The following is a 23,420-nucleotide window of genomic DNA, read 5'->3' as shown; positions in this document are numbered from 1 at the left end:
AATTCCTATGCACACTGCACATATCTTATTTTGAAGTAAAAAAACAAAATGGGAACAAATACAATATTTGTATTTGCATGAGGACCCCTGTTCTAGGGCTTGAAGGGACAGGAGGTTGGGCGAACCCCAACTCCAGACAAAAAATAAAGCAAGCCAGCAATCGAGGCCCAGAGCTCGGAGCTGTTCTGCCAAGGTTGGGGGGCGAGGGGAGGGGAAGAGCATCAGGGCCAGCCTGGGGCCACGGCACCTCCAGCTGAGGCCCAAACCTGGAGAGGTGGGGACTGGCAAGGATTTAGCTCTAGTCCTTATTCCCTCCTCCGGGATGAGGAAGGGCGAGCTCACCTTTGGGCACCAGCTAGTTGAGGTAGAGATTCGCCCTTGGCCAGAGCTCTGGGGGTGCTTGGGCCTGGGGTGCAGGGACCCTGGCTGCCAGAATGTGGTCTGGTGCTTTATCTGGCAAGACCAGTGCCAAAAGGGAAGAAGGGGAGTTGCTCTGGCATCCATGGATGATCAGCTTCTGTGCAGATGGTAGAAGGGGGGTGTCTCATGAGGCCTGTACCCAGTGCAGCCTTTTGTTTTGGAAAAACATTTACATACATATTCAGACACTAAAATCCCGTGCAGAACCCAGGGCTGCCAAGCAGTGCCTGGTGTGTTTTTCGGGGCAGGTGGGTGTGCGTGTGTGGGGGGAGACTCCGTAAGCTGAAGGAGTGAATGAGAGGATATGTTCTGCTTAAAAACCCAAATGACTTTTCTGCATCCTTAGCCTTTTCAAAGCAGCGGCATTTTAGAGCTGAATTTGAAAGGCCATTAGTTTGTAGTTTAACATCGAAGAGATGACGTGGGGCCTTTTCCTGGTTGTTCGTTCCTTTTCAAGTCCGCATGAATGGGGTTTGGAGCCTATACAGTTAAGTATGAAAAATCACAATGTGTGTTTGGGAGATGGGGCACGCCTTTCTGCTCTTTGAAATGTGCTTCTCCCAGGTGCTCCTAAGGTTGGGGGGAGGAGGGGGGAGAAGCAGGGGAGACCCAGAGCTTATCTGGATTCAGGGAGAACCCTCCCCCCCCTTCCGGGCAGGCAGCAGCCAGTTCTGGGCTCAAAATGCTCCCTGACAAGAGCTCAGGCCTGGACGGGAATGGACACATCCTGTGCAGGGTTTGGGGAGGAAGGGGAGCAGGGTCCCCTCCCCAGACCCATCCCTGCCTGCACAGGTCCAGTTACTACGGTCATGTGCGGGCCTTTGGGGTAGGGCTGTGGGTAAGGAGAGCGAGAGCGCCTTTAGGACCCTCCGGGTGAAGGGAGACAGACTTCAGCAGCCACCCCGTCCCTGGCTCCCCCGCCCCCGGAAAGAATGCAGGCCTCCAGGAGTGACCGGTGCGCCCTGATCAGAGCTATTTCTGGCTCCCACGTAGGCATCAGATTCCCGCGTTCAGAGCAGGGGGAGGGTATGCGGGTCAAACCCGAGGCGCGCCCTAGGCGCTCCCGGGCCTCCCAGCCGGTTGGGAGTCAGGCTTCCTGCCCGGCCGGCCCTCGCCTCAGTTTCCCCACCTGTGCTAAGTGCCGGGCAACAGGCCCATCACCCTCGGCAGTTTGGAGGGCGCTTCCTGATGGTTTCCACGGCTCAGAGATGCCTCCTGATTTGCTTCGGGGGAAGCAGGAGGGCGAACGCGGTCGAGGGGTGGCCAGTTGTGGCCAGGCCAGTTCTCGAGCCGAACCACCCGGTTTAGCGGGATTCGTCTCCGAGGCCCAAACGCCTGGGGTGGGGAGGGGTGGGGACACCGGGGCGCCGGGAAGGGAGGATGGGGCACTGGGTGCGGCGCCCCTCCCCCACGCCCAGTCCAGCGCGCTCGGGGCGACCGGCTGGGTCTGGGCGTGTCCCAGGGATGGACGCGGCTGGCCTGGGGGCGGGGCTTCCAGGACGGGGCGTGCCCTCGGACGGGGGCGTGGCGGGCCAATGAGCGGCGCGGCGCGGGCGGGGGCGGGGCCTGCGCGCGGGTGCGGCGCGCTGCGGAGCGGCGGACGCAGGCAGAAGCGGGCGTCGCGCGGACCGTCGGTCGGCGCCTCCCGGAGCGGCCGCGGGATTGGCTGCGGGACTCGCGTGTCAGGCGGTTGCTAGGCTCCGGCCGCGCGCCCCGCCCTCGCGCTCGGCGCCCTCTCACCGCCCGGGACGTGCTCGCGCGGAGGCTGCGGTGCGGCGCTCGCGCTCCTCGGGCTCGGCGGAGGCGGCGGCGGCGGTGGCTTCGCGCCGAGTCCCCCGGGAGCGGCGGCGGAGCGGCGTGCGGCCCCGAGGAGCGAGCACCTGCCGCGGCCCGCCCGCCGGCGCTCGGTGAGTGCGCCGCCCGGCCCCGCCGCTGAGCCTGGCAGCCCGGGCCCCGTCGCCGGCCGAGCCTCCCGAGGAACACCTGCTGCTGCTTGCTGTCCGGCCCGGGGCGGGGACGCCGTCGCGGACGTCCTTGCGGTGAGGCGGCGGCGCGGCCTGGGCAGGAACGCCCCCTGCGCTCGGTCCCCCGGGCGAGGGCGAGGGGCGCTCGGGGCTGGGCGGGCCGCGCGCCGCGGCAATGGGCAAGGCCTCGGCCCGGCCCGCGCGCTCGGGAACGCGGGGCCTGCGCGGCGGTCGCGGGCGGCGGCGGTCCGGGGGCCGCCTCTCCGGCTCCCACCGAGGGTCGCGCGGCCCCGTGGGGCGGAAGCCGGAGGCCGGGCCGTGGAGCGCCTCCCCGGGAGGCGGGGAAGGGCCCCGCGCCGCCAGGCCCCGGGTTGCCCGGAGCCCAGGGGTCACCCCCGCCCCCACCCGAGCGCACACGCGAACTCCTCGGGAGGCGGCTGCCTTTTCACCTTTCACTCGGTGGGAACCCAGCTCCCCCGCGGGCGCATTTGGGCAATGTCTCCGGAGGACATGCTCTCCGGGCTCGAAGCCCTTGTGCCAGCAGTTCCAAGTTGACTTCATACCTCAACTGCGGGTGTAGAACGCGCCTTGTAGCCTCTGGGGCCACATGTTAGGTTTGTAAACTGACCTCGGAGTCGGCTTTAACCGAGGCCGGAAGCGTTGCCTTGGTGGGAGCAGCGCGGGGCACCCACGTTGAGAGCCCGGAGTTCCCACTTGGGAGCCCCGCCTGGGGTCCCGTCCACGAGCGGGTGGGAGTGGCTCCTGCCTGGAGCCGAGGCCGGCAGTGAGGCTGGAGTTTATAGAACGGAAGTCCAGGTAGAGAGCTGGACGTGTGACCAGGTGTTCTGGACTCGGGTGTAGATGGGACTTTGTAACTTTATCGGGTCGTCCTATGCCTAAGTGTTCAGTGACATGACGCTTTTGGAATGTCTATTTAAAAAAAAAAAATGCCACCGCCCGGGCTGGTGTGGCTCAGTGCTTCTTCCCACGCACAGAAGGGTCGCTGGTCCCATTCTCAGTTGGGGCACATGCCCAGGTTGAGGGTTTGATCCCGGGTCCGGGTGTGTAGGGAGGCGGCTGATCGATGTTTCCCACATCAATGTTTCTCTCCCTCCCTCTCTGTACAATCTAAAAACGTTAAAAAATAATTCAACCTGGGAGGCTTAAACGCTATAGGTGAAACGTGGAGAAGTTGAATAGGACTTTGTTCTGTTTGCCTTGGAGTCAGAGCCCATGGCCTGATGCTGAAAGAAGGCGGAGGAGCCATTTCTCCAGAGATGAGGTTTGAGGAGGGGTTGGATGCCTGGTGTGACTCTCACGCCTGTGGGTCTGGTGTGACTCCTTACGGGGCGTCTTCCATGGGCAGCGGGCATGGAAGCTGTGTGGCTATGGGCTTCTGTTGAAGGAGGCGGAGGGCAAGTCTTCACTGTTCTGAACATTTAACTTGGCGTAGATATCCATTCACTTAACAAGCACTTGGCTTTACTACCTGCCAACTTTTGTGGTGGGTCCAGGGCACCCACGGAACAGAGGCTGGCTCTGCCCTGAGGGAGCTCGGTTTGAGGGCTGTGGGGGAGAGGGAAGCTGTGATTGGAGGTGTCTGCCCACTCAGGGTGCTGCCATGGCGCTGTGGGAGCCTGAGGATGGGGGGAATTCCTGAGCGGAGGCCTGCAGGGCCAGCAGGCATTAGCTGGGGGACAGCAAGGTCGGGCACAGGGAACTGCACGCTCACCAGCGCCTAAAATAGCACCTGTGAGTCCTCCAGCTGGACAGTTGGGAGCCTGGGCCTTTCCTGTGCTGAGGTCAGACTTCACGTTCAGGGTGCAGGAGCTGGGAGGCTGTCGCCAGTGAGGAGCCATGGCCACACTTGCGTTTAGAAAGATCTTGCTGGTGGCCAGGAGGTAGGGTGCAGGGAGGGGAGAGGGTCGGGGCCTGGTGTTGGGTCAGCCAATGGAGGGGAGGGGAGGGGGAGGAGCCCTCTGAGAAGAGGCTGAAAAGGTTGAGCCGAGGGGATGCCAAGCGGTTCCAGGGGAGGGGCCTGTATTCAGGAATGTGTGGGTCAGAAGCCTAAGCATGACCAGGAATTTTAACCACTTCCTTTGCAGGTGAGACATGGAAAGTGATGGGGTTGGGAGGGACCCTGGGGCCACTGGGACTTGGGTTGCTGTTTAGGACAGGACTCGGTTGGTTGTTAAAAACTTTCTCGGCCCTAACCGGTTGGGCTCAGTGGATAGAGCCTCGGCCTGCGGACTGAAGGGTCCCAGGTTCGATTCCGGTCAAGGGCACGTACCCTCGGTTGCGGGCACATCCCCAGTAGGAGGCGTGCAGGAGGCGGCTGATTGATGTTTCTCTGTCATTGATGTTTCTAACTCTCTATCTCTCTCCCTTCCTCTCTGTAAAAAATCAATAAAATATATATATATAAAAAAAACTTTCTCGGGCACTTGAACTTGGGGGGTTCCATTTCCTGTTGGCCAGGGCTGGTGTATTGATCTGTGAGAGTAGGTGAGTAGGTGTGGCAGAGGAGAGCATGCTCAATTCTCCCCCCCCCATTATTCCAGCCTTCCCTGCTGTCTCGGTCAGTAATGCCATGGCCCTGCATCAGCTCCATTTGGCGGCCGCTGGTGTTTCTGCTCCACGTGCACCGTTGCTGATGCTTATGAGCTGAGGAAACTGAGTCACAGATGAAGGAATGTCCCCAGGGTTGTGACTGTCACCGTGGCCGAGGTGGGATTTGAGCTCACTTGAGCATTTGGCTCTGCCCATCTGCGTTTGTGTTGCAACAAACTGGTGATAATGGCCTGGATGGGTGCTTCTCGGGCGAAGACCAAGCCCAGGTTTCTGGGGGTGGGCAGAATGCCAGGACCCCAGGCACATGCCATGAGGGACCATTCTCAGAAATGAGGGCTCGTCAGAGCCTTTCTGGGGCCTGTGCCACTTGCTCTGGGCAACAGGCTGGAGTGAGCCACGGCGTGTGGGCCCGCGGCTGGGGGCAGACTTTAGGGGAGCAGTGCTTCTGAGCCGGGGCGTCCAGAAGGGTCATGGTTTCATTGGTGACGGGGTGGTGGCAGGAAGGTCACCACTCCGGAGGGAAAGAGGTGAGCGGAGGCCAGGGGTGGGGGGGGAGGATGGGGCGCCTTTCTGTGTGCTCTGGCGGCTGGGCTGGAGCCAGGATGCCACATGGAGGAGTTTGTAGTTATGTAGGAACAGAGAACCTTTTTTTTTTTTTTTTTTTTTTTAAATTTATTGATTTTGGAGAGAAAGAGGAGGACGGGAGAGAGAAAGAGAAAAACACCCATTTGTTGTTGCATTTATTTCTGCATTGATTCTTGTCTGTGCCCCGACGGGTTCAGACCCACACAGCCGTGGTGTATGGGGACGAGGACGCTCCAACCAGTGGAGCTGCCAGGCCAGGGCTGGAGTGAGGTGTTCTCCCTCCTCCACGTTCAGGAGTGTTGTCTGTGCCTTTGCCCGTGTCATGCTGCTGCTTTTTTTTTTGTGATTAATCACTGTGCTTTAATTATGTTCAATTTGTAACAATGAAAATACATCCTGCATATCAGATATTTACATTACAATTCATAACAGCAGCAAAGTTACAGTTATGAAGTAGCAACGAAAATAACTTTATGGTTGGGGGTCACCACGACATGAGAAACTGTATCTCATGCTGCTTCTGAAGTCGCACCTTTCTCACCTGACTCCAGGCCTGGAGTAGGTGATGGTGGTTTTGAATATACAGGATTAATCTGGTCACTTCCCAGTATGCCTTGGGTATTCATTTTTTTTAGAGCTCATTTATTAAAGCCGAGGACAGTGAAACAAGGAGGGGCTTAGGATAGAAGAAGCAACAGGAGATCCTGGGGGGGGGCGGGCAGCATTGGTTTCTAGGAAGTTATGGAAAGAAGTGAGCTAGGGCCGGGCTGCTGCAGCTCACTGGAGAGTCAGAAAGGGGTCTTGGGGGCCATTGCTCCTCTGGCTGCAAGTCTCATGGGGCCCTTGAGAGTTTAGGAGACGCTGGCCTGTGGGGAAAGAAGAGGGGAAGGGGAAGGGGAGAGCCCCTTTGGGTGTGAATTGAACGCAGTTTTGCTGTAACCTGCCTTGCCTTTGACCGCCCCCTGCTCTCTGATCATTGGTAATACTGCTCAGACAGCCATTTCTATAAATAGGGTTTTAGAGTAGTTTACAAAATTACACCCCAGAGGGCTTAATTTAACCTCAATGAATAGGGTTTCTTATTTTCCTCTTTCTTAGGTTTGAGAGCTAAGCAATTTCATAGCCTTGCTCCGGGTCCGGGTGGACGGGTGGGTGGGATGCAGCAGTACAGTACCGAGAACCGAGGGTGGCTGAGTCGGTGAAGTTTGTTGTGGGCTCTCTGTTGGCGTGAAGTAAATCTGCAGGAACCTTAGCAGTATGTTGACTTAATTTATACTTACATTTCAAAAGCAGGATTCTAATGACCCACCAGCCAAGTATTAAAAAGTCACCTTTATGACTGAAATGTTTCTATCCTACACATCAGGGCACATTTAATAGTGTTGAGGCTGTCCTTTCTCATTTATGCCTTCTTGAGCTCATTGTTTCTGCAAATGTCACTGCCTAACTTTTAGACATTGTAATTCATGCGACGTTTTGAAATTGTTTATAATTTTTGGCCCTGGATTGACTCTATAGAAAACATTCATTTCCTTTGTCACCCTTTGACACAGAAGGTGACTAATTGGTGGTGTGGGCAGGGGACTGAGTGGCATTGCCACTTCCTTTGGAGTCGGTCACTGTGGCGCGATTCCACTTGGGCTGTGGGCAGTCACCGATACCGCTTCCTTCTTTCCTTCAGGGCCTCCGCCCAGGGAGACACGGCTTGTGGAGCAGCCTCGCCCAGGAGGGGAGGTAAGGCACCCGAACAGGGGTTTCTCACGAGAACGACGATGCCATAAACATAGACTCGGCGGCATGATTTTCCATGGAACGTTAGCGCTATAGTGGGAAGAAGGTGATCAAATAATACAGATATTTAAAAGAGAAACACAGGATAGTAGAAAGAAAAGGGAAAATCCCTTGTTCCCCCAATTTTATTCTTTAAATAGGAAATGCCAGCACATGGTACGAACTGAAAGTTCCAAAGGCTTATACAAGGGAAAGAAGTCTTGATTCTACCCAACCCCTCGGTCCTCACTTCCCCCCCTAGGAGCACCGTCATTCCCTGGTTCCTGGGTGTCCGCCAGAGATAGCCCTTGGGCAGCACTTTCACCAAGTTTAGGTTAGAGTATCGATTTAATTTATATTCTCTTTTTCCCTCCTGGCCTTATAGCATGAACGTTGCCCTATAAATACCCCATTTTTTTGTGGTTAACCTGACCCCGGTTCTTAGATGGATAGTGTCTCTAACTGTGGTTATAATAGGTAATGCTGCAGTTCACATCTTTGTGCATGAAGTTTCCGGAATCTTTTTCTTTGTCTTTTTTTGGAATCTTTTTCTTATCACCATAATGTTAAATACAAAGCTTTTGAAAAAGTGAGACGTGACTTACCCTTTGCAGGAGCGCACCCTCTAATGTCAAGCAGGTTTGTATTGATTGTTACTCTTAAGCACAGTACATTTTTCTAGTCCTTTTTCTGTGACTTGCATGGGTGTGCAATTTTATAGCCACATAGAGGCCCAGGCTCGATGCGCCCAGCCACTGGGGGGAGGGGGTGGCCACAGAGTCATCCTACCTGAGGCAGTCACAGCCTTGGTACCCGAGTACAGGCGCAGGTGCCAGCTGAGGGGAAGGGAGCTCAAGGACGAGGAGTGAAGCACTTGGAAGGATGTGTCATTCAGGGAAGAGTGTCCAGGGCCCAGCTTGGCCTCAGTTTTGACATTTGCTCTTCATTTCTGTGGGTGTTGAGTGTCTGTGGATGGAGTAGGGGATCTACAAACAAGGAGCACCTCTGACAGCCCTTTCTGAGTTAGTGGAATTGGAAGATGCTTGTTTTTGCAAGGTCGGGCATGTCAGCTCTAACCCCCTGTGCTGGGAGCATCTCCCTGAGGCATTCTGGGTGGGCGGTCTGGGATTACTGAGGCTTCCCAGCGCCGTCCATGGCAGAAGGGAGCCAGCTCTGTCCTAGTTGACATAAATGCCTCTTAGTTAGCTCACTCGTTCTTTAGGGCTGGTTGTTTCTCTAGCCTTTTTTTTTTTTTTTTTTTTAAGAAAAATGATATAGTCAGTAATGGAATTCCAAATAGTGTTTCCTCTTTGCTTGGCTTTTAAGCAGAACCTGGGACACCATCTGTTTTCCGAGCCCTTGTTTACTATGGAATGAGGCGGCCCCTCATCCCTGTACGTGCCTGTGCGTACTCCTGCTCAGCTGGTCGGCTGTCCTGGCATTGGATCTGTTCTGACCTCAGGGAGCCTCGCTTACTGCACCTTCAAGTACTGGAGACCTGCCTCAGGATAGCCCTTGAGCAGGGCTACTGGGCAAATGGGATTCTGGCTCCTGGGCAAATGAGGAGGTGTGGAGAACTTGGCTCTGCCTGTTGTTAAGCATATCTCAGTAATGTCTTACATTTTTCTTTTCTTATATTTTTATTGATTTTAGAGAGAGAGGAGGGGAGAGAGAGAATCAGCTGCCTCCTGCACGCACTTTGATGGGGGCTTAAACTCGCAACCCGGGAATGTGCCCTGACCGGGAATCTAACCGGTGACCTTTTGGTGCCCGGGACGACAACCAGCTGAGCCACATCGGCAGGGCAATAAGTGTCTTGCATATTCAGACTTTTGAGCTGTGTTGCCAAGATTGAATTGCCTGAGTAGAGACATTTGGTAGGAGGAGACTAGAAAAGAAGCTCTTTATTAAAGGTCTAAAAATAGAATTCATTAAAGTCACAAATAGATAACAGTAGGATCCTGGACTTGCCCTCCTCTGGGTTTCTGCTGCCAGCTGTTGCTTCTGCTTACCTGGAAGAGGGTCAGCAGTGTAGACTGACACACTGCGTTTGCCGGCCTGAGGATGTGCTTTCCCGGCTGTAAAGCAGCTTAAACGGTGCCTGGGCGCCTTGGCTCCGTGCCGGGAGGAACCGTAGCAGGAAAAGGCCTTTTCTGCTTGCAGTTCCAGCCCTGAGCTGGCGGGGCCTGTGGTGTCCACGCCCCTCAGAGCCCGGAGGTTTTTCCCTCCGGCCGGGCAGTGCTGACCAGCGAGGAGGCTCCTGCACAGGCCGTGGAACCGCCTGATTGAATGGATGGCACTCGGGGCTCCAGGCTGGTGTTTGAGGAGGGGAGGGGCTCCTTTTGATTCCCGCAGCTGGGGAGGAAAATGGCTGCTCATGCTGCTGCTGACGCAGCCTCCTGTGCCCTTTCCCTCTGTGGGAGGGGGTGAAGGAATGTCCTGGCCTCCCTCCCTCCGGCATGAGCTTCCAGGGAGAATGGGGCCCATTGTGGCTCAGCCCTGCCCCAGGCCTGCGGTGGCCTCTGTCCGCTGTGGTTCCTGGTGTGAGGGGTCCAGCAGGGCACCCAGTCACTCCTCACGCTGCCCTGCTGCTCTGTGTGCCCGATTTTGTCATGTCTCGGGGAGCATTCTGAGGACCCCTTGGCGGGCCTGAGCTCGCTCTCAGCAGGCCTGTGGCCGTATTTGGGGAGGTAGGCCTGCCGCCCCAAGGGGGCCCGGGAGGCTGGGCGCTCCTTCCCAGCTTGTCTGTGCTCTGAACCCACTGGGGAGCAGAGGGCTGTGCTTGTGTGTGTGAATGTGAAATTGGACTTTAAGGTCTGTTTTTTAAATGTATTCTGGCCTTCAACTATGTCTCAGTAAAGATGAGAAAGAATCATTTGGGCCTTAGTCAACAATAGTATTCTTTTTTTAAATATATATTTTTATTGATCTCAGAGAGGGAAAGATAGAAACATCAATGATGAGAGAGAGAATCATTGATTGGCTGCCTCCCGCATGCCCCCCACTGGGGATCGAGCCCGAAACCCAGGCATGTGCCCTTGACCAGAATCGAACCCGGACCCTTCAGTCCACAGGCCGACGCTCTATCCACTGAGCCAAACCGGCTAGGGCAACAATAGTATTCTTTGAAACATGTGAAATGCTAGAATATTCTCCAGGTAGGGGAAGCCACTGAATACCCTCAGCAGTAGAACTGGCCCCAGGAAGGAGCCTGTCTGAGGTACTGAGTCCCCGTGACCCCTCTCGTCCTGAAGTGAAGCCCTGATCTCTCTGCCTCAGGGACATGGGGACAGAATGTCCTCCCAGGAGCCGCTCCGCCATTGTACCTGTTGTCACAGCTGTCCTCCTTCCGGGGGAACTAAGAGCATGATAGTTAATAGAGGCTGGACAGATTTCTTAGGTTGAGTGATGGGTTCAGGCGTGTTTTCTGTTGTGCTTTATAATTACATGCGTGACAAATTACTTTATGTGTACCAAGTATTTTATTAAAAACAAACAGACCTGGACATGAGCTCACTGGTCCCTCCCGAATGCAGCTCTGTCTTGACTGCTGGCCCGCCTGGGGCACTTTGGTGCCGTGGGGGCTCCTGGGGGGGTGCGCCTGGGAGCGCTGGCTGCTGTCGGGTCGCTGGAGGATGGAGGCCTGAGCTCACTGGACGTCCCTGTCCAGGGGTTTGAGGGGCTCTGGTGCCGGTTGGTTTTCTTCAGCCGCACCAGTGAAGTAGGAGCAGGGACCGGCCGCCAGCGTGGCCATGGGAGTGACTGACAGGACGTGCCTTTTTTTAATGTTTATTTCTGTTTCGTTATTAACAGCAGTGCCTGCCTCCTGTGACCGCACGGCTTCCTGGCTAGTCACTTAGAATAACTGTGACCTGCCGGCCAGCAGATGCGTTACCCTGAGCCCGGAGCGCGGGCGCTGGTTGAAGGGGCAGTGGCAGTGCTGTTGCTGGGCCTGTGACGGAGCTGAGCCGCAGGGTTGGAACTCTTTAGAGCAGGAATCGGAAGTGGTTTTTCTGCTGTTCATAGAGTGAACTTAATATGGGACGCCTGACCCTTGCTCTGAAGTCAGCACCCTCCCCGGAAACCTGACCTGTTTGGGGCTCCCTTGTCTCCTCCAGGGCCACGTCAGCGCAGGGCTCCGGGTGAGGACCACGTTCTGAGCAGGAATAACTGTCGTAAAGACAGAAATTGGGAACCATTTAAAGCAGCGGTTCTCAACCTTCTGGCCCTTTAAATACAGTTCCTCATGCTGTGACCCAACCGTAAAATTATTTTCTTTGCTACTTCATAACCGTGATGTTGCTACTGTTATGAATTGTCATGTAAATATCTGATATGCAGGATGGTCTTAGGCGACCCCTGTGAAAGGGTCGTTCGACCCCCAAAGGGGTCGCGACCCACAGGTTGAGAACCGCTGATTTAAAGTTTCTCACATCGATGTTTCCCCTTCCCCTCCCCTCCCCATTCCCCCTCCCAATCAATAAAACATGTCTTCAGGTGAGGATTAAAAAAAAAGACAATTTGGGTTCCAGCCTCTGATGATGAAGACACTGCAGTTTTCATTCTCTGTTGAGGGGGAGCTGCCCTGGGTCCCGGTGGAGGGGCTGCCCTGTGGGGTCCCGGTGGAGGGGCTGCCCTTGGGTTTCGTCAGTTTCGGTGGTGGAGGCTTCGGGTGATTTCCAGATAGTAAAAGGCATTTGGTCTCTGACTCTGGTAGAGGCAAGTGAGGGCAGAGCTGTTTGTTATCAAGTAAGAAATGACAGGTGGCCACGAGGGAAACTTGAGACAAAGCTCTCAATGCGCCTCCAGATCCTCTGATCGGGTGGGGGAAGCAGGGCCCCGCTGGGAGTCCGGAGGAGACCCCTGGGCAGGCGCTGATGCTCAGTCCCGCAGAGGAAGCCCCACCGGAAGCAAGTCCGTCTCTGTTCCCGCCGCTCCCGCTGCTTGTCGCTGTGGGAGGTGATTGACCTTGGTCGGCTTATTGCAGCTTGGGGTCGGGGGTCGGGGTCGGGGGGAGAAAGCAGGACACATACAGGTGTACATAGTGATGTCCATGGTCCTAGCCCAGGGGTGGGCAAACTTTTTGACTCGAGGGCCACATGGGTTCTTAAACTGGACCGGAGGCCGGAACAAAAGCATGGATGGAGTGTTTGTGTGAACGAATATAAATTCAAAGTAAACATCATTACATAAAAGGGTACGGTCTTTTTTTCTTTTTAGTTTTATTCATTTCAGACGGGCCGGCCCACGGCTGTCCTAGCTAGTCCGCTCATGTAGGTTGTCTGAAGCACAGAAATGTGACACATACTAGTAAGAGTCAGAGGTGATTGAATTAAGACTGTTCGTATTTTGTGTATATATATTTTATTTATTTATTTATGAATATATTTTTATTGGTCTCAGGAAGGCAGAGGGAGAGAGAGAGAGAAACATCAGTGATGAGAGAGAATCATTGACCGGCTGCCTCCTGCACGCCCTGTACTGGGGATCAAGCCCACAAGCCGAGCATGTGCCTTTGACTGGAATTGAACCCAGGACCCTTCAGTCCACAGGCCGACACTTTCTCCACTGAGCCAAACTGGCCGGGCTTGTCTATATATATTTTAAATGTTTGTGTCAGGTCCTTTTCTAAGTGCTTTACATGCATTAGCTTACGTTATGAATCTATGTTTAGAATCGGAAAAGTTAAAGAAAAAAGGAATTTGATCTAGGAAGTGTTTAAAATTAAATAATGACTATTAAGCAGCTTTCTGAGCTAGGGTAACCTATGGATCTGGAGGGGACTGTCAGCTGACACCGGTCCCTGGCAAGTGACCACAGGCCGACTGTGCCTCTGATTGAGCATAAGGGGAGTGGGGCGGGGCTAGGCCTACCTGGAGGGTGCTGTGAGGAGTGAGGGTGAGGACCTGGGAGAGCTGACATTTGGGTGCACAAAGGGTGCGCCTTGGAAAGGGGAGGGCGGGAGGACTCACACTGAGGGGAGGGACTTTGCTGGGTTTGCTCAGCTGGGGGGGATAGGAGGCCAGGGGGCACTGTGGGCCGGCAGTGAGGGTGGGGACTAGAGGCTCCTGTGGGCCACATGGACTAGCTGTTCTGTCAGGAGGAAGGTGGCTGGAGGCTCAGGAACTCTGGTCCTGCTTGGTCCTCACCCGGGACGGGTTGGTCCGGACTGAATGGTGGCCTCACGTGTCCTAAGAAGATTGTGTTTTACACATTTTCTCTTGTTTGAGAGCTGTTTTAGAGGAGTTTCCTGCTTCTCCATTGCGGGCACAGCCCCTGCAGTGAGGACATAGGGGAGGGGAGGGCGGAGGCTAGTCTCCCCTGTGCGCCATCAGGCCGAGGGGGCTTGGCGAGGGGAGGAAGGCTCTGCAGGCGGTGGTCCTGGCCTCCCTGCTCCAGGTGCAGGGGGGTGTGTCCGCTGCCGGGGCTGAGGGTGTGGGTATGTGGCGGTCAGGGTGAGGGCAGGCTCAGCTCCAGGCCCAGGAACTGGTCAGCATGCCGCAGCTTTCTGTGTGCAGCCCACCCTGTTGACCCCAGATTCTGAGGGGCAGCCTAAGCCTGTGCCTGGTAGAGAGACAGAGCCGCTGCCTGACGCCCTGTTGCTGTGAGGATGTGGGGTACAGGGCTGTGCTCATGGCTGGCCTGGCCCTTTGTCGTATACTGAGCATTGCCCTGCGGATGGGACTTGCCCTGAGAAGAGGTGTCCTGGCGGAACCGGGGTTTCCCTGGCCTTCCCTAGTGCTGGGCACGGAACGTGTGCCGGTGCTGTTTTAGTTGGGCTGTTGTTTCACACATTTAAAATGTCATTTCTGTTCTTCCTGCGCGCTTTCAAAGCCAAGTAAATGCAAGTGTTTGCTCTTCTGTGTCTGAAGTTGCTTGGCCTGAGGAAGGAGGCAGGGTGCTGCCCTCTGATGTGCGGGCGGCCCGGCGGAGGCTTCCCGTGCGTCTCCCGAATGGTGACCGTGAGCCTGACGCTGGGAGCCCGCCTCACCCGCCCGCATCTGCGCGCAGCTGGGCCCTCAACGTGGTGATGGCCTTTCCTCCCAGCGGCAAGGTTCCTGGGAAGGGAGATGAAACTATTTTTAATCTTAAGCAAACAGAGCCCAGTGTCGTAATTTCAGGCCCCAGCGTCTGACATTTTCTTCCTTTGTGACCCAAGGCACTATTAAAAACAAAGTCCTTTTTTGTATGTTTTGTGTGTGTAGTGTTTCTGGAGGACAGTGCTTTAAATACCCTCATTTCCCCTCAGAAAGCTGAGGGCTTGGGGGCCTGGTGGGCTGTGTGTTTGAGTCATGCAGTCTGGGGGTGGTGCTGGGCGAGAGGTCAGGGGGAGCTTCATGGCTGCCAGGGTTCACAGTGCTCCCCTCCTCCCCCTGCTCACAGCTCTGCTCCTCCTCCTCCTCCTGCTCACAGCTCTGCTCCTCCTCCCCCTGCTCACAGCTCTGCTCCTCCTCCCCCTGCTCACAGCTCTGCTCCTCCTCCTCCTGCTCACAGCTCTGCTCCTCCTCCTCCTGCTCACAGCTCTGCTCCTCCTCCTCCTGCTCACAGCTCTGCTCCTCCGCCCCCTGCTCACAGCTCTGCTCCTCCTCCTCCCCCTGCTCACAGCTCTGCTCCTCCTCCTCCCTGCTCACAGCTCTGCTCCTCCTCCTCCCACTGCTCACAGCTCTGCTCCTCCTCCTCCCTGCTCACAGCTCTGCTCCTCCTCCTCCCTGCTCACAGCTCTGCTCCTCCTCCTCCCTGCTCACAGCTCTGCTCCTCCTCCTCCCCCTGCTCACAGCTCTGCTCCTCCGCCCCCTGCTCACAGCTCTGCTCCTCCTCCTCCCCCTGCTCACAGCTCTGCTCCTCCTCCTCCCCCTGCTCACAGCTCTGCTCCTCCTCCTCCCGCTGCTCACAGCTCTGCTCCTCCTCCCCCTGCTCACAGCACTGCTCCTCCTCCCACTGCTCACAGCTCTGCTCCTCCTCCTCCTCCTGCTCACAGCTCTGCTCCTCCTCCTCCCACTGCTCACAGCTCTGCTCCTCCTCCTCCCACTGCTCACAGCTCTGCTCCTCCTCCTCCTCCCTGCTCACAGCTCTGCTCCTCCTCCTCCCACTGCTCACAGCTCTGCTCCTCCTCCTCCCACTGCTCACAGCTCTGCTCCTCCTCCTCCTCCTGCTCACAGCTCTGCTCCTCCTCCCCCTGCTCACAGCACTGCTCCTCCTCCCCCTGCTCACAGCTCTGCTCCTCCTCCCCACTGCCTTTTCCTTACCACTGTTTTCTTTCCATTTTACATGGCATATGTTTTTGTAACTTTTAAATTTTGATATAACTTCAAACTTACAGAATAATTGCAAGTATAATAAAAGAACTCCTCAATACCTTTTGCCTTGAGTCAGCATTTGCTGCCTTTCGCCTTGTTTGCCTCGCCATTCTCTTTTCTCTCTGCACCCCCTGAACCATTTATGAGCAATTGGCAAGCATTATGTATGCCCCTTCATTGCTAAATACTTAATTGTGTGTTTCCTCAGAACAAGCACCTTCTCGTACATAACCACAGTTCATCTCCCAATAGGAGGCTTTCACCTTGGAGTCAGACCTGCGCTGTAGCCCAGTCAGGTTCCCTCAGCGTCTGTAGCGTCTTTGAGAGCCCCGTCCGAGCAGGCACGGGAGACGGGCTTGTCCTGCTGAGCGCTCTGGCTGCGGAGGTCCTGGCAGTTTTCGCTGTGGGATAGTAGCTATTTCCCTTTATTTGAAAAACATTTATGGGGGGACCCTTTGAGGCCTGGTCCTCCTCAAACTTTGACCCTTACTTTCAGCTCCCATGATGCCGCCAAGACCATCAGTCCCGTATTAGTTACCTGACTCTAAGAAGAGTTCCCTCCTTTGCCCGTTTACTTACTCATTGGCTTATTTAGATGAGTTCAGATTGATAACTGGTCATTCCTCATTTTGAAGCAAGCCTTGGGTGGCCAGCGCATCAGAAAGTGGTGTCTCCTGCTTCCCTCTTCCTGGGAATTCTCTTGCCTGACCTTGGGCAGGGCAGCAGGGTTTGAAGTGTAAAGCCAAGGGGAGGAATGAACTTGGACATAGTGCACAGTTGAGGGAAAATACCGATTTGTGTTAATTCACCAACCAGACAGCTGTCGGGCAGCCGTTCCGGCGGGGGGGGGCGGGCCGTTGGAGCGAGTGGGCGAGTGAGTGGCCGAGGCTGGGCCCGCCGGGAGAGGGGAGGCTGCCCGGTGGTGGGAAGGGCGCCTCCGGAGAGGAGACTGCGGGCGGGTCCTGAAGATGAGAGAGCCCCGCGGCGTCCGCCCACGGCTCTGCGGGGCCTGCTGTCTGCCCCGACCCAGCCTGAGTCGAGGACCCCGTGAATTCGCGCCTGTTCCAGCCCTCGGAACACCCAGTCTTGTGGGGAAAGTTTTTATTGAACATCAAGGGAAGCTCACGTTTCTTGAGACTAATTCTCTACATAACAGCAAGCGTTTTCATCTTCATGGCGTTTTCAACTGAGAAGAGGACGGAACACAGATGGAGTGGAGTCGGAGCGACCGAGCCAGCGTGCTTCTGGGCTCGGCGCCTACGGAAAGGGAAGCCGACGCCGCAGAGGCAGGCAGGTGTTCCTGTGGACCTACCCAGTGTCTTTCCCCAAAGAACGGAACCAACAGCGAGGACCATCTATTTCGCCATTTGCCCGAGTTTTCTGTGTTCATTGCTGCTGATCATTGTTGCGGCTGGTATTATTTTATTCCATATTTACCTAGAAAACAAGGTTTCTGAAAACAAACTTAGATTTATGAAGTATTCTTTTCTATTTTTAAAAAATGGATACTTTTTAAAAATATGTTTTTATTGATTTTAGAGAGAGAGGAAGGGAGAGGGAGAAACATCAATCGGCTGCCTCTCACACTCGCCCCTATTGGGGATTGCGCTAGCAACCTGGGCAAGAGCCCTGTCTCGGAATCAAACTGGCAACCTTCTGGTGCATGGAACAGCGTTCAGCCAACTGAGCCACACTAACCAGGGCGAAAATAAACAAACAGATAATCCTGTTGGCCTAAAAGCCCTGCATCGCTCTGTTGCACCTGCTGTCCTCTGCTCTCTGGAGTGCTGGGACCTCTGATGGTGGCCGACCTCTTGCCTGTCCTATACCCAGAAGGCAGCCCCACTTCAGGTTCTGCTGCGCAGGACCCTGCTCTCCGGTGGAGGGGTAGATGGAGCTAGAGCACGCCCCATCTCCTTGGGGATGTTGTGGACATGTTTCTCTAAAGCCTGCTGTGTCAGGCCCATCGCAAGCGCCGTGCGTGACCGTTGCGAGGCCTGGGGCCCCGGCGCTGCAGCTGGTGCTGTGGAGTCAGTCGCCCAGCAGGACATGCGCCTCGGGGAGCACCCAGGGCCAGACAGGTGTGTGGGCCCTGTGGGAGGCCATGTCCCTCCTTGGGCTCGTCGTCAGTGTCAGATTTAATCCTCAGTAGAGTCTGTAAAAGCAGAAGATAGCTGAGACCTCCCGATGCATTGCAAGTATTTTGAAAAACAGGTTTGCACACTTTCAGTTCGCCTTCTTAGAATGAGCTTAGAATGGTTTCCAGAGCCTACAGTCCAGAAGCTGCTGCTGAAGTTCGCAGCTGCACTAACCCTGTGGTGTGAGGAGTGGAAACTCTGGTGTCAGGATTGTGCATGTGACTTCCTGCTGCTTAGCCCCGTGCAACGAGAGTCTGAGCGACTGAGTGTCTGTAGATTGTGAATTTATGAAGAAAGTTTGATTAGAAAACCAAGACAGCCCGGCCGGCGTGGCTCGGCGGTTGAGTGGCGGCCTATGAACCCGGAGGTCACGGTTCGATTCCTGGTCAGGGCACATGCCCAGGTGGTGGGCTTGATCCCCAGGGCGGGGCGTGCAGGAGGCAGCTGATCCATGATTCTCCATCATTGATGTTTCTCTCTCTCCCTCCCCCTTCCTCTATGAAGCCAATTAAAAAAATATATGTGTATATAAAATCAAAAAACAAACAAAAAACTTCTAGCTCTCTAGGTAAGTGCTGTGTTTTTAATTATTTTGCCCCACAGAAGCCTGCGTTTCCCTCTGGTCACTGCTGACTCTCTCTGCAATGGCCCCCAGCTGGCAGGGGCCTGGGCTCTGCCTCCTCGGGATGCGAAGCACCTGCAGGAGCCCTGGCTCCCTCGGCTCCCTCCAGTTCTGAGGCCAGTTGGTGGGTGGGACCCACAGAGAGTGAGTCAGGACGACTGCTTTTGCGACCATTTTTTTCAACCAGGTCGGAATGCTTCAAGCCCAGCCCGTCCTGTTGCCTGAGGATGAACAACTTGGTAAGGGTCCCAGTCCCCGTTGGTTGCTGCGCTGATTGTCTTGTCTCTGCATCTCCCACTTCCCCACACAGAGATCGTATCGAGGGAAAACGCGTGGAGGGACAATGTAGGACAGGCCAAGTCCTGTGTTGTCAGCCGAGCTCGGCCGGCAGCTTAGTCTGAGACGGTAGAATCGCAGCTCCGTCGGCGCTGTTCACGCCGTCTCTCTGCCTGGACTTGTCCGCCTTCGTGTTCTTGCCTCTGACTGACCGGGAAGCCTGGGAGGCCGGCAGTGGCCATCCCCCAGGTTCCTCACAGGGTCCTCTGTCTCCGTGTGAGACAGGTGCAAACTGGACGTTCCTGACTCTTGATTAGGTCTAAAGCCCACAGACTTTTAAGATTCATTGGCCAACTTTCTACCATGAGAAAACATAAGATAAATTTTTCATGTACAAATGAGGTCCTGTAAGTAGTTACCTCCCAGCACAGACGGTTTACATAAAGGCTGTGAAAGGCAGTGCGATGTGTTAGCAGCCAGTGGGAGATTCGTGGGAAATGAAGATAAAGCATCTGAAGGCTCAGCTGTGGGCTGGTGGGATCTGCCCACCGGGCGGTGGGAGCCCGTCTGTGCCGCCAGGGGCCCGGCTTGGCAGTCAGACGCCAGCTCTGTTTGGTGAAGGAAACGGTGCCTCCCTGGCACCAGGAGGTGCTGCCGCCACCGGAAAGTACTTGGTAGTTGCTTTCTCCCCAATGTTGGGAAAATGTAAATCACAGCCGTACCTTTTATTAAGAGGAAAGATCTTTTGCGTTTGTCCTTTCCTTATCCCGTTTGGCTTTTCCTATTTAAGCCTTGGATTCTAAAACGCAGGGCTGAATTTCCAAGTCACTACTCCTGAATGGAAACCATCTTTCCCCTTTGTGCTAAGGGAGCGATCCAAGCCCGCAGAAACGGGAGGTAGAGGCAGTGGGAGGTGAGGCCAGGGGCCTCCAAGGTCGTCTGCAGTTGCGTCAACCCTGCAGTAGAGTCCCTGGTGGACTAGTGGACAGCGGGGACCCCTGGGAGCGTGAGCAGGAGGAAAGCACTTGGGAGTAATGGGCTTTCTCTGTCTTCCTTGGTGTAGAGGTGCCTGGACTGGACACGATTCTCTGAATCTGTGCTGTGATGAGCAGCCGGCGTCCTGCTGGGAGGGCCAGGATGCGGGGTTGACAGGATCTGGCCCGGAGCTTTGCCTTCGCCAGTTCCCTGGGAACAAGCCTGAGGCGGGCACGGTGGGCCTGTCTGCCGGCTCCCCATTGGCCTTGCCCACTGCTTTATCGCCTGGTAGGGTGGCCCTGGCTCCAAAGTCAGCAAGGCCATCTTCTGGCTGTTTTGCTCTAGACTTTGGATTTTTTAAAAAAAATTTATTGGAGAGAGAAACATCAATTTCTTGTTCCACTTATTTATGCCTTCGTTGGTTGATTCTTGTATGTGCCCTGACCGGGGAGCGAACCTGCAACCTTGGCGTGTCAGGATGATGCTCTGACCAGCTGAGCTCCCGGCCAGGGCTGCCCCAGCCTGGGAAGCTCACCTCTAAAACCGCCCGGGAGGTTTGTGCTGGTTTGGGTTTTGTAGCGGTGGCACAGCTGAGGTGCGTAGAAGGCCAATTAGACAGTCCTCTGTGGGAGGGAAGGAATTCTGCTCACAGGACAGTCTGAGCAAAGGGAGTGACGCTAGTTGTGTCTTGTATTTGAGAACCAGGCTTGCTGCTCTGTGTTCCTGGGCTGGTTGAGATGCTCCTGGTGGCTGAATCTGGAGGGTGTGGCTCCAGGCAGGAATGTGGCCACGATCTGGTCAGGACTTTAGACACTGACGGCTGAAGTTTTTGCCTAAAAAACACTCAGCGCTTTGCCGTGAAGGCGCAGGAACTCGCAGTCCCCGCGGACCCCCGTTTGGCCCCGAGGCTGCATGGGGGCTGCTGGCTGGGCCCGGGCTGCAGTACCTGGACCTGCGGAGGGAGCTGGGGGGCCGGGCCACCCTGCCATTTCCTCTCCCCAGTTCTGGAGTCTGATGAGCCAGTTAGGTCAGGAAGGCCAGCAGCCAGCACGCTTTTTCTAAACGTAAGTCATTGAAGTCAGGTGAGCATACTAGTTTTGGCTGCAGCACTTGTTTCGAATGTTGTGTGGCATAATGATAGATGTCAGAAAGCTGAGCTTTCACTCCCAGTATGACGTCAGGTGCGTGTTGCTTTTGTGCTTGGTGAACAGTTCTGGGACCGAGTGGGGATCTTTCTTTCCCTGCACTTTGCTTGGCGCTAGGCACCTACGGGGGAGAGAGCAGCAGGGCAGGTGCTGCCTGAGATGTTGGACCCAGACCCCTCCCCTCCCTTCTCCCCCTCTCCTTCCCTCAGGACAGACACTGACCACCCTGCCCTCACAGTGCAGGCCCGTTCTACCTGGTACTGAGAGGGGGAGGTGGCTGGGTAGCCAGGAAGTTTGGGGAGTCAGAAGGCAACTTGTAGTTTCCTGTGAGCACCTACTTGGAGAACGAATGCCTGTTTATAACACAGAATGACTGAGTTTATGACTCGTGTGTTGTATGATTTAGTCGTGCATGGAAATCGCGTATGAAATCGCGTGTGCATTGCAGGCCAGGCGTCACGCCTAGCACCGGTAGAGGGGGTAGATGTGCTCTGAAGTGTTAGGCACTGGGGCCGCCTTGAGGTAGCTGTAATTTGCTTTAATTGGGTTCTTGGGTGCCACATGGGTGCGCAGATGTGCCACTTCATTCCCACTTGGATCTGCTGAGTCTGCCGCCCACCTCTTGCACGTACTCCTTCCTCACCCTCACGCCCCCTGCCGGCCCAGCTCCGGCAGCCAGGTGGACAGTGAGGCCTGGGCCTTGGCCTTGGGCTCAGTCTGCCCTTTTCTGTCCTCAGTGCCCTGCCTGGGCATCGATGAGACGACTGGGCCTAAGCCTCGTAGGTGTTTTTTCTAATTGGTGTGACTCTGAGTAATGTCTTCCTCCCTCCCTCCCTCCCTCCCTCCCTCCCTTCCTTCCTCCCTCCCTCCCTCCCTCCCTCCCTCCCTCCCTTCATCTCTGAGTAATGTTTTGTTTTGTTTTTTAAATATATTTTATTAATTTTTCACAGAGAGTAAGGGAGAGGGGCAGAGAGCCAGAAACATCGATGAGAGAGAAACACCGATCAGCTGCCTCCTGCACATCTCCCACTGGGGATGTGCCCGCAACCAAGGCACACGCCCTTGACCAGAATCGAACCTGGGACCCTTCAGTCCGCAGGCCGGCGCTCCATCCACTGAGCCAAACCGGCCAGGGCTGAGTAATGTTTTTTAAAAAACATTTATTTATAATTGTGATAAAACATATGTAATATAAAATTTACTATCTTAACTGTAAAAATGAGAAGTTGTGGTAAAAAGCACGTAACATAAACTTTACCATCTTGACTGTTGTAATGGTGCGTTCGGCAGTGAGTCGTGTTTCACAGCAGCGCGTGGAGCCAGTGGGGTGCGGAAGGGGCTGTCTCCGTGAGCGGCACACAGGATGTGGCAGACCCCCCGGGGCCCAGCCCGTCAGTGGGGAAGGCCGCCCAGCCCTGCGTTCTGAGCCTTGTGTTCTCCCCTCCCTCCAGCGCGTTGCCCTGAGTGAGTTTGTGCCCAGGTATTAAACCTTTGCTTCCTTCCTGCCTTTGTTGAAAAAACCAAACCACCATCAGCAGAAACCACTGCCCTTCCGGGACCTCTGCGCTGGGTGCCTGTGACGAGTGAGAACTGGCCGAGCCGCCAGGCAAGGAAAGGGTTCCGCGCAGCGCTTCTGCTCGAGCGGCCGTGGTGAGCGCCTCCTCAGGGCCGGCTTTCCTCCCGCACTGTGGCCCTGGCATCTCGTGCTGGTCTGTGACCTGGACTCCTCGGTGGCGGCTCGGCTCCCGGGTGGTGTCTTGGGGGGCTCTGCTGACGTGCCCAGACCGGAGGAATTGCCTCATGTCAGGGAAGCTCCTGAGCTGCAGGTGACGGGTGACACCTTGAGCCTTCGCCAGTGACTGGGCTCAACGCCTCCGCCTCCGAGGCCAAGGAGCGCGGCATCTGCCTGTCCTTGTAGTTTGTGGAGCCCAGACACACAGTGACTTCCCAGCACTGCTCCCGTCGCGTCCAGTGCCTCCTGCTGGCCAGCAGATCGAGCGGTTTTAAGCCGCTTAACCCCCCGAATTTCTGTATTCATGTTAGACTGACATTTAACCTTTAACTCCCGGGTATCTGCACAGAAGCCTTTTGCTAGATGCAACCTAAAGTGGTTGTTTCAATTAAGTTTTTGCTTTTGACTTTCCCCAGACCATTTAAAACAGGGACATGAAATTTTATTATTTTAGTTTGGCTTTAAAAAGGAAGTCCCATTTACCTTAAATGTTTGAGTTACCATGACAAATGGTAGCAGCTTGACAGTTGAAGTGCTACTTTAGGTAACAGCCATTGAAGAGGGTGGTCCTGGGAGTGGGGGGCGAGCCAACCAGGGGTTGAATCTCACGTCTTCTTTCTTGGAAAGCGAAGCCAGCAGGGCGCGGGTAAGGGCTTTCTCCGTGGGCTTCCGCGTCTGAGGACAGTGTTTACTCTGAACTGAGTCGGTGCCGGATGCATTTGCTCCTCGAGCGTGTTGAGTGGAAAAGCACCAGTTGGTGGCCTGCTTCCTGACGGCGCCGTTCGCTCTGGGAGGCGGCCTGGCCCCCGCAGGGCTGCTGCTCTCCGGGCTGGGATCCCCAGGCCCCTTGTAGTTCCCGGGGCCCCAGGCCGTCTGCACACAGTCCCGTCGTGGGGGGCCCGTGCCGCACTCACCCAGCGCGGGG

At 55.5% G+C, this 23,420-nt stretch overlaps 1 protein-coding gene across 6 annotated transcripts in view; it reads left to right on the top strand.

Annotated features, from left to right (window-relative positions):
- The first annotated feature begins 2,035 nt into the window (after positions 1 to 2,035).
- Positions 2,036 to 23,420, top strand: part of DAG1 (dystroglycan 1) — a 44,553-nt gene continuing 23,168 nt past the window's right edge. The window contains exons 1-2 of one of the 6 annotated variants that reach the window (XM_036333553.1): positions 2,036 to 2,327; positions 7,222 to 7,274. Coding sequence is in view for 2 of the 6 variants with exons in the window: in XM_036333555.1 (XP_036189448.1) it covers positions 5,069 to 5,111; positions 7,222 to 7,274 (96 nt within the window). In the remaining 4 variants the exon portion in view is untranslated. Of the gene's footprint in view, positions 2,460 to 2,976; positions 2,999 to 4,966; positions 5,112 to 7,221; positions 7,275 to 23,420 lie in introns of those variants that run through there. The other 5 variants (XM_036333551.1, XM_036333556.1, XM_036333555.1 and 2 more) reach the window with 5 other exon arrangements.

The sequence above is a fragment of the Myotis myotis genome, unplaced genomic scaffold (assembly GCF_014108235.1).
Source record: "Myotis myotis isolate mMyoMyo1 unplaced genomic scaffold, mMyoMyo1.p scaffold_m19_p_13, whole genome shotgun sequence".
In the NCBI taxonomy this organism is placed as follows: domain Eukaryota; kingdom Metazoa; phylum Chordata; class Mammalia; order Chiroptera; family Vespertilionidae; genus Myotis; species Myotis myotis.
This window is presented reverse-complemented; position numbering and strand designations above follow the sequence as displayed.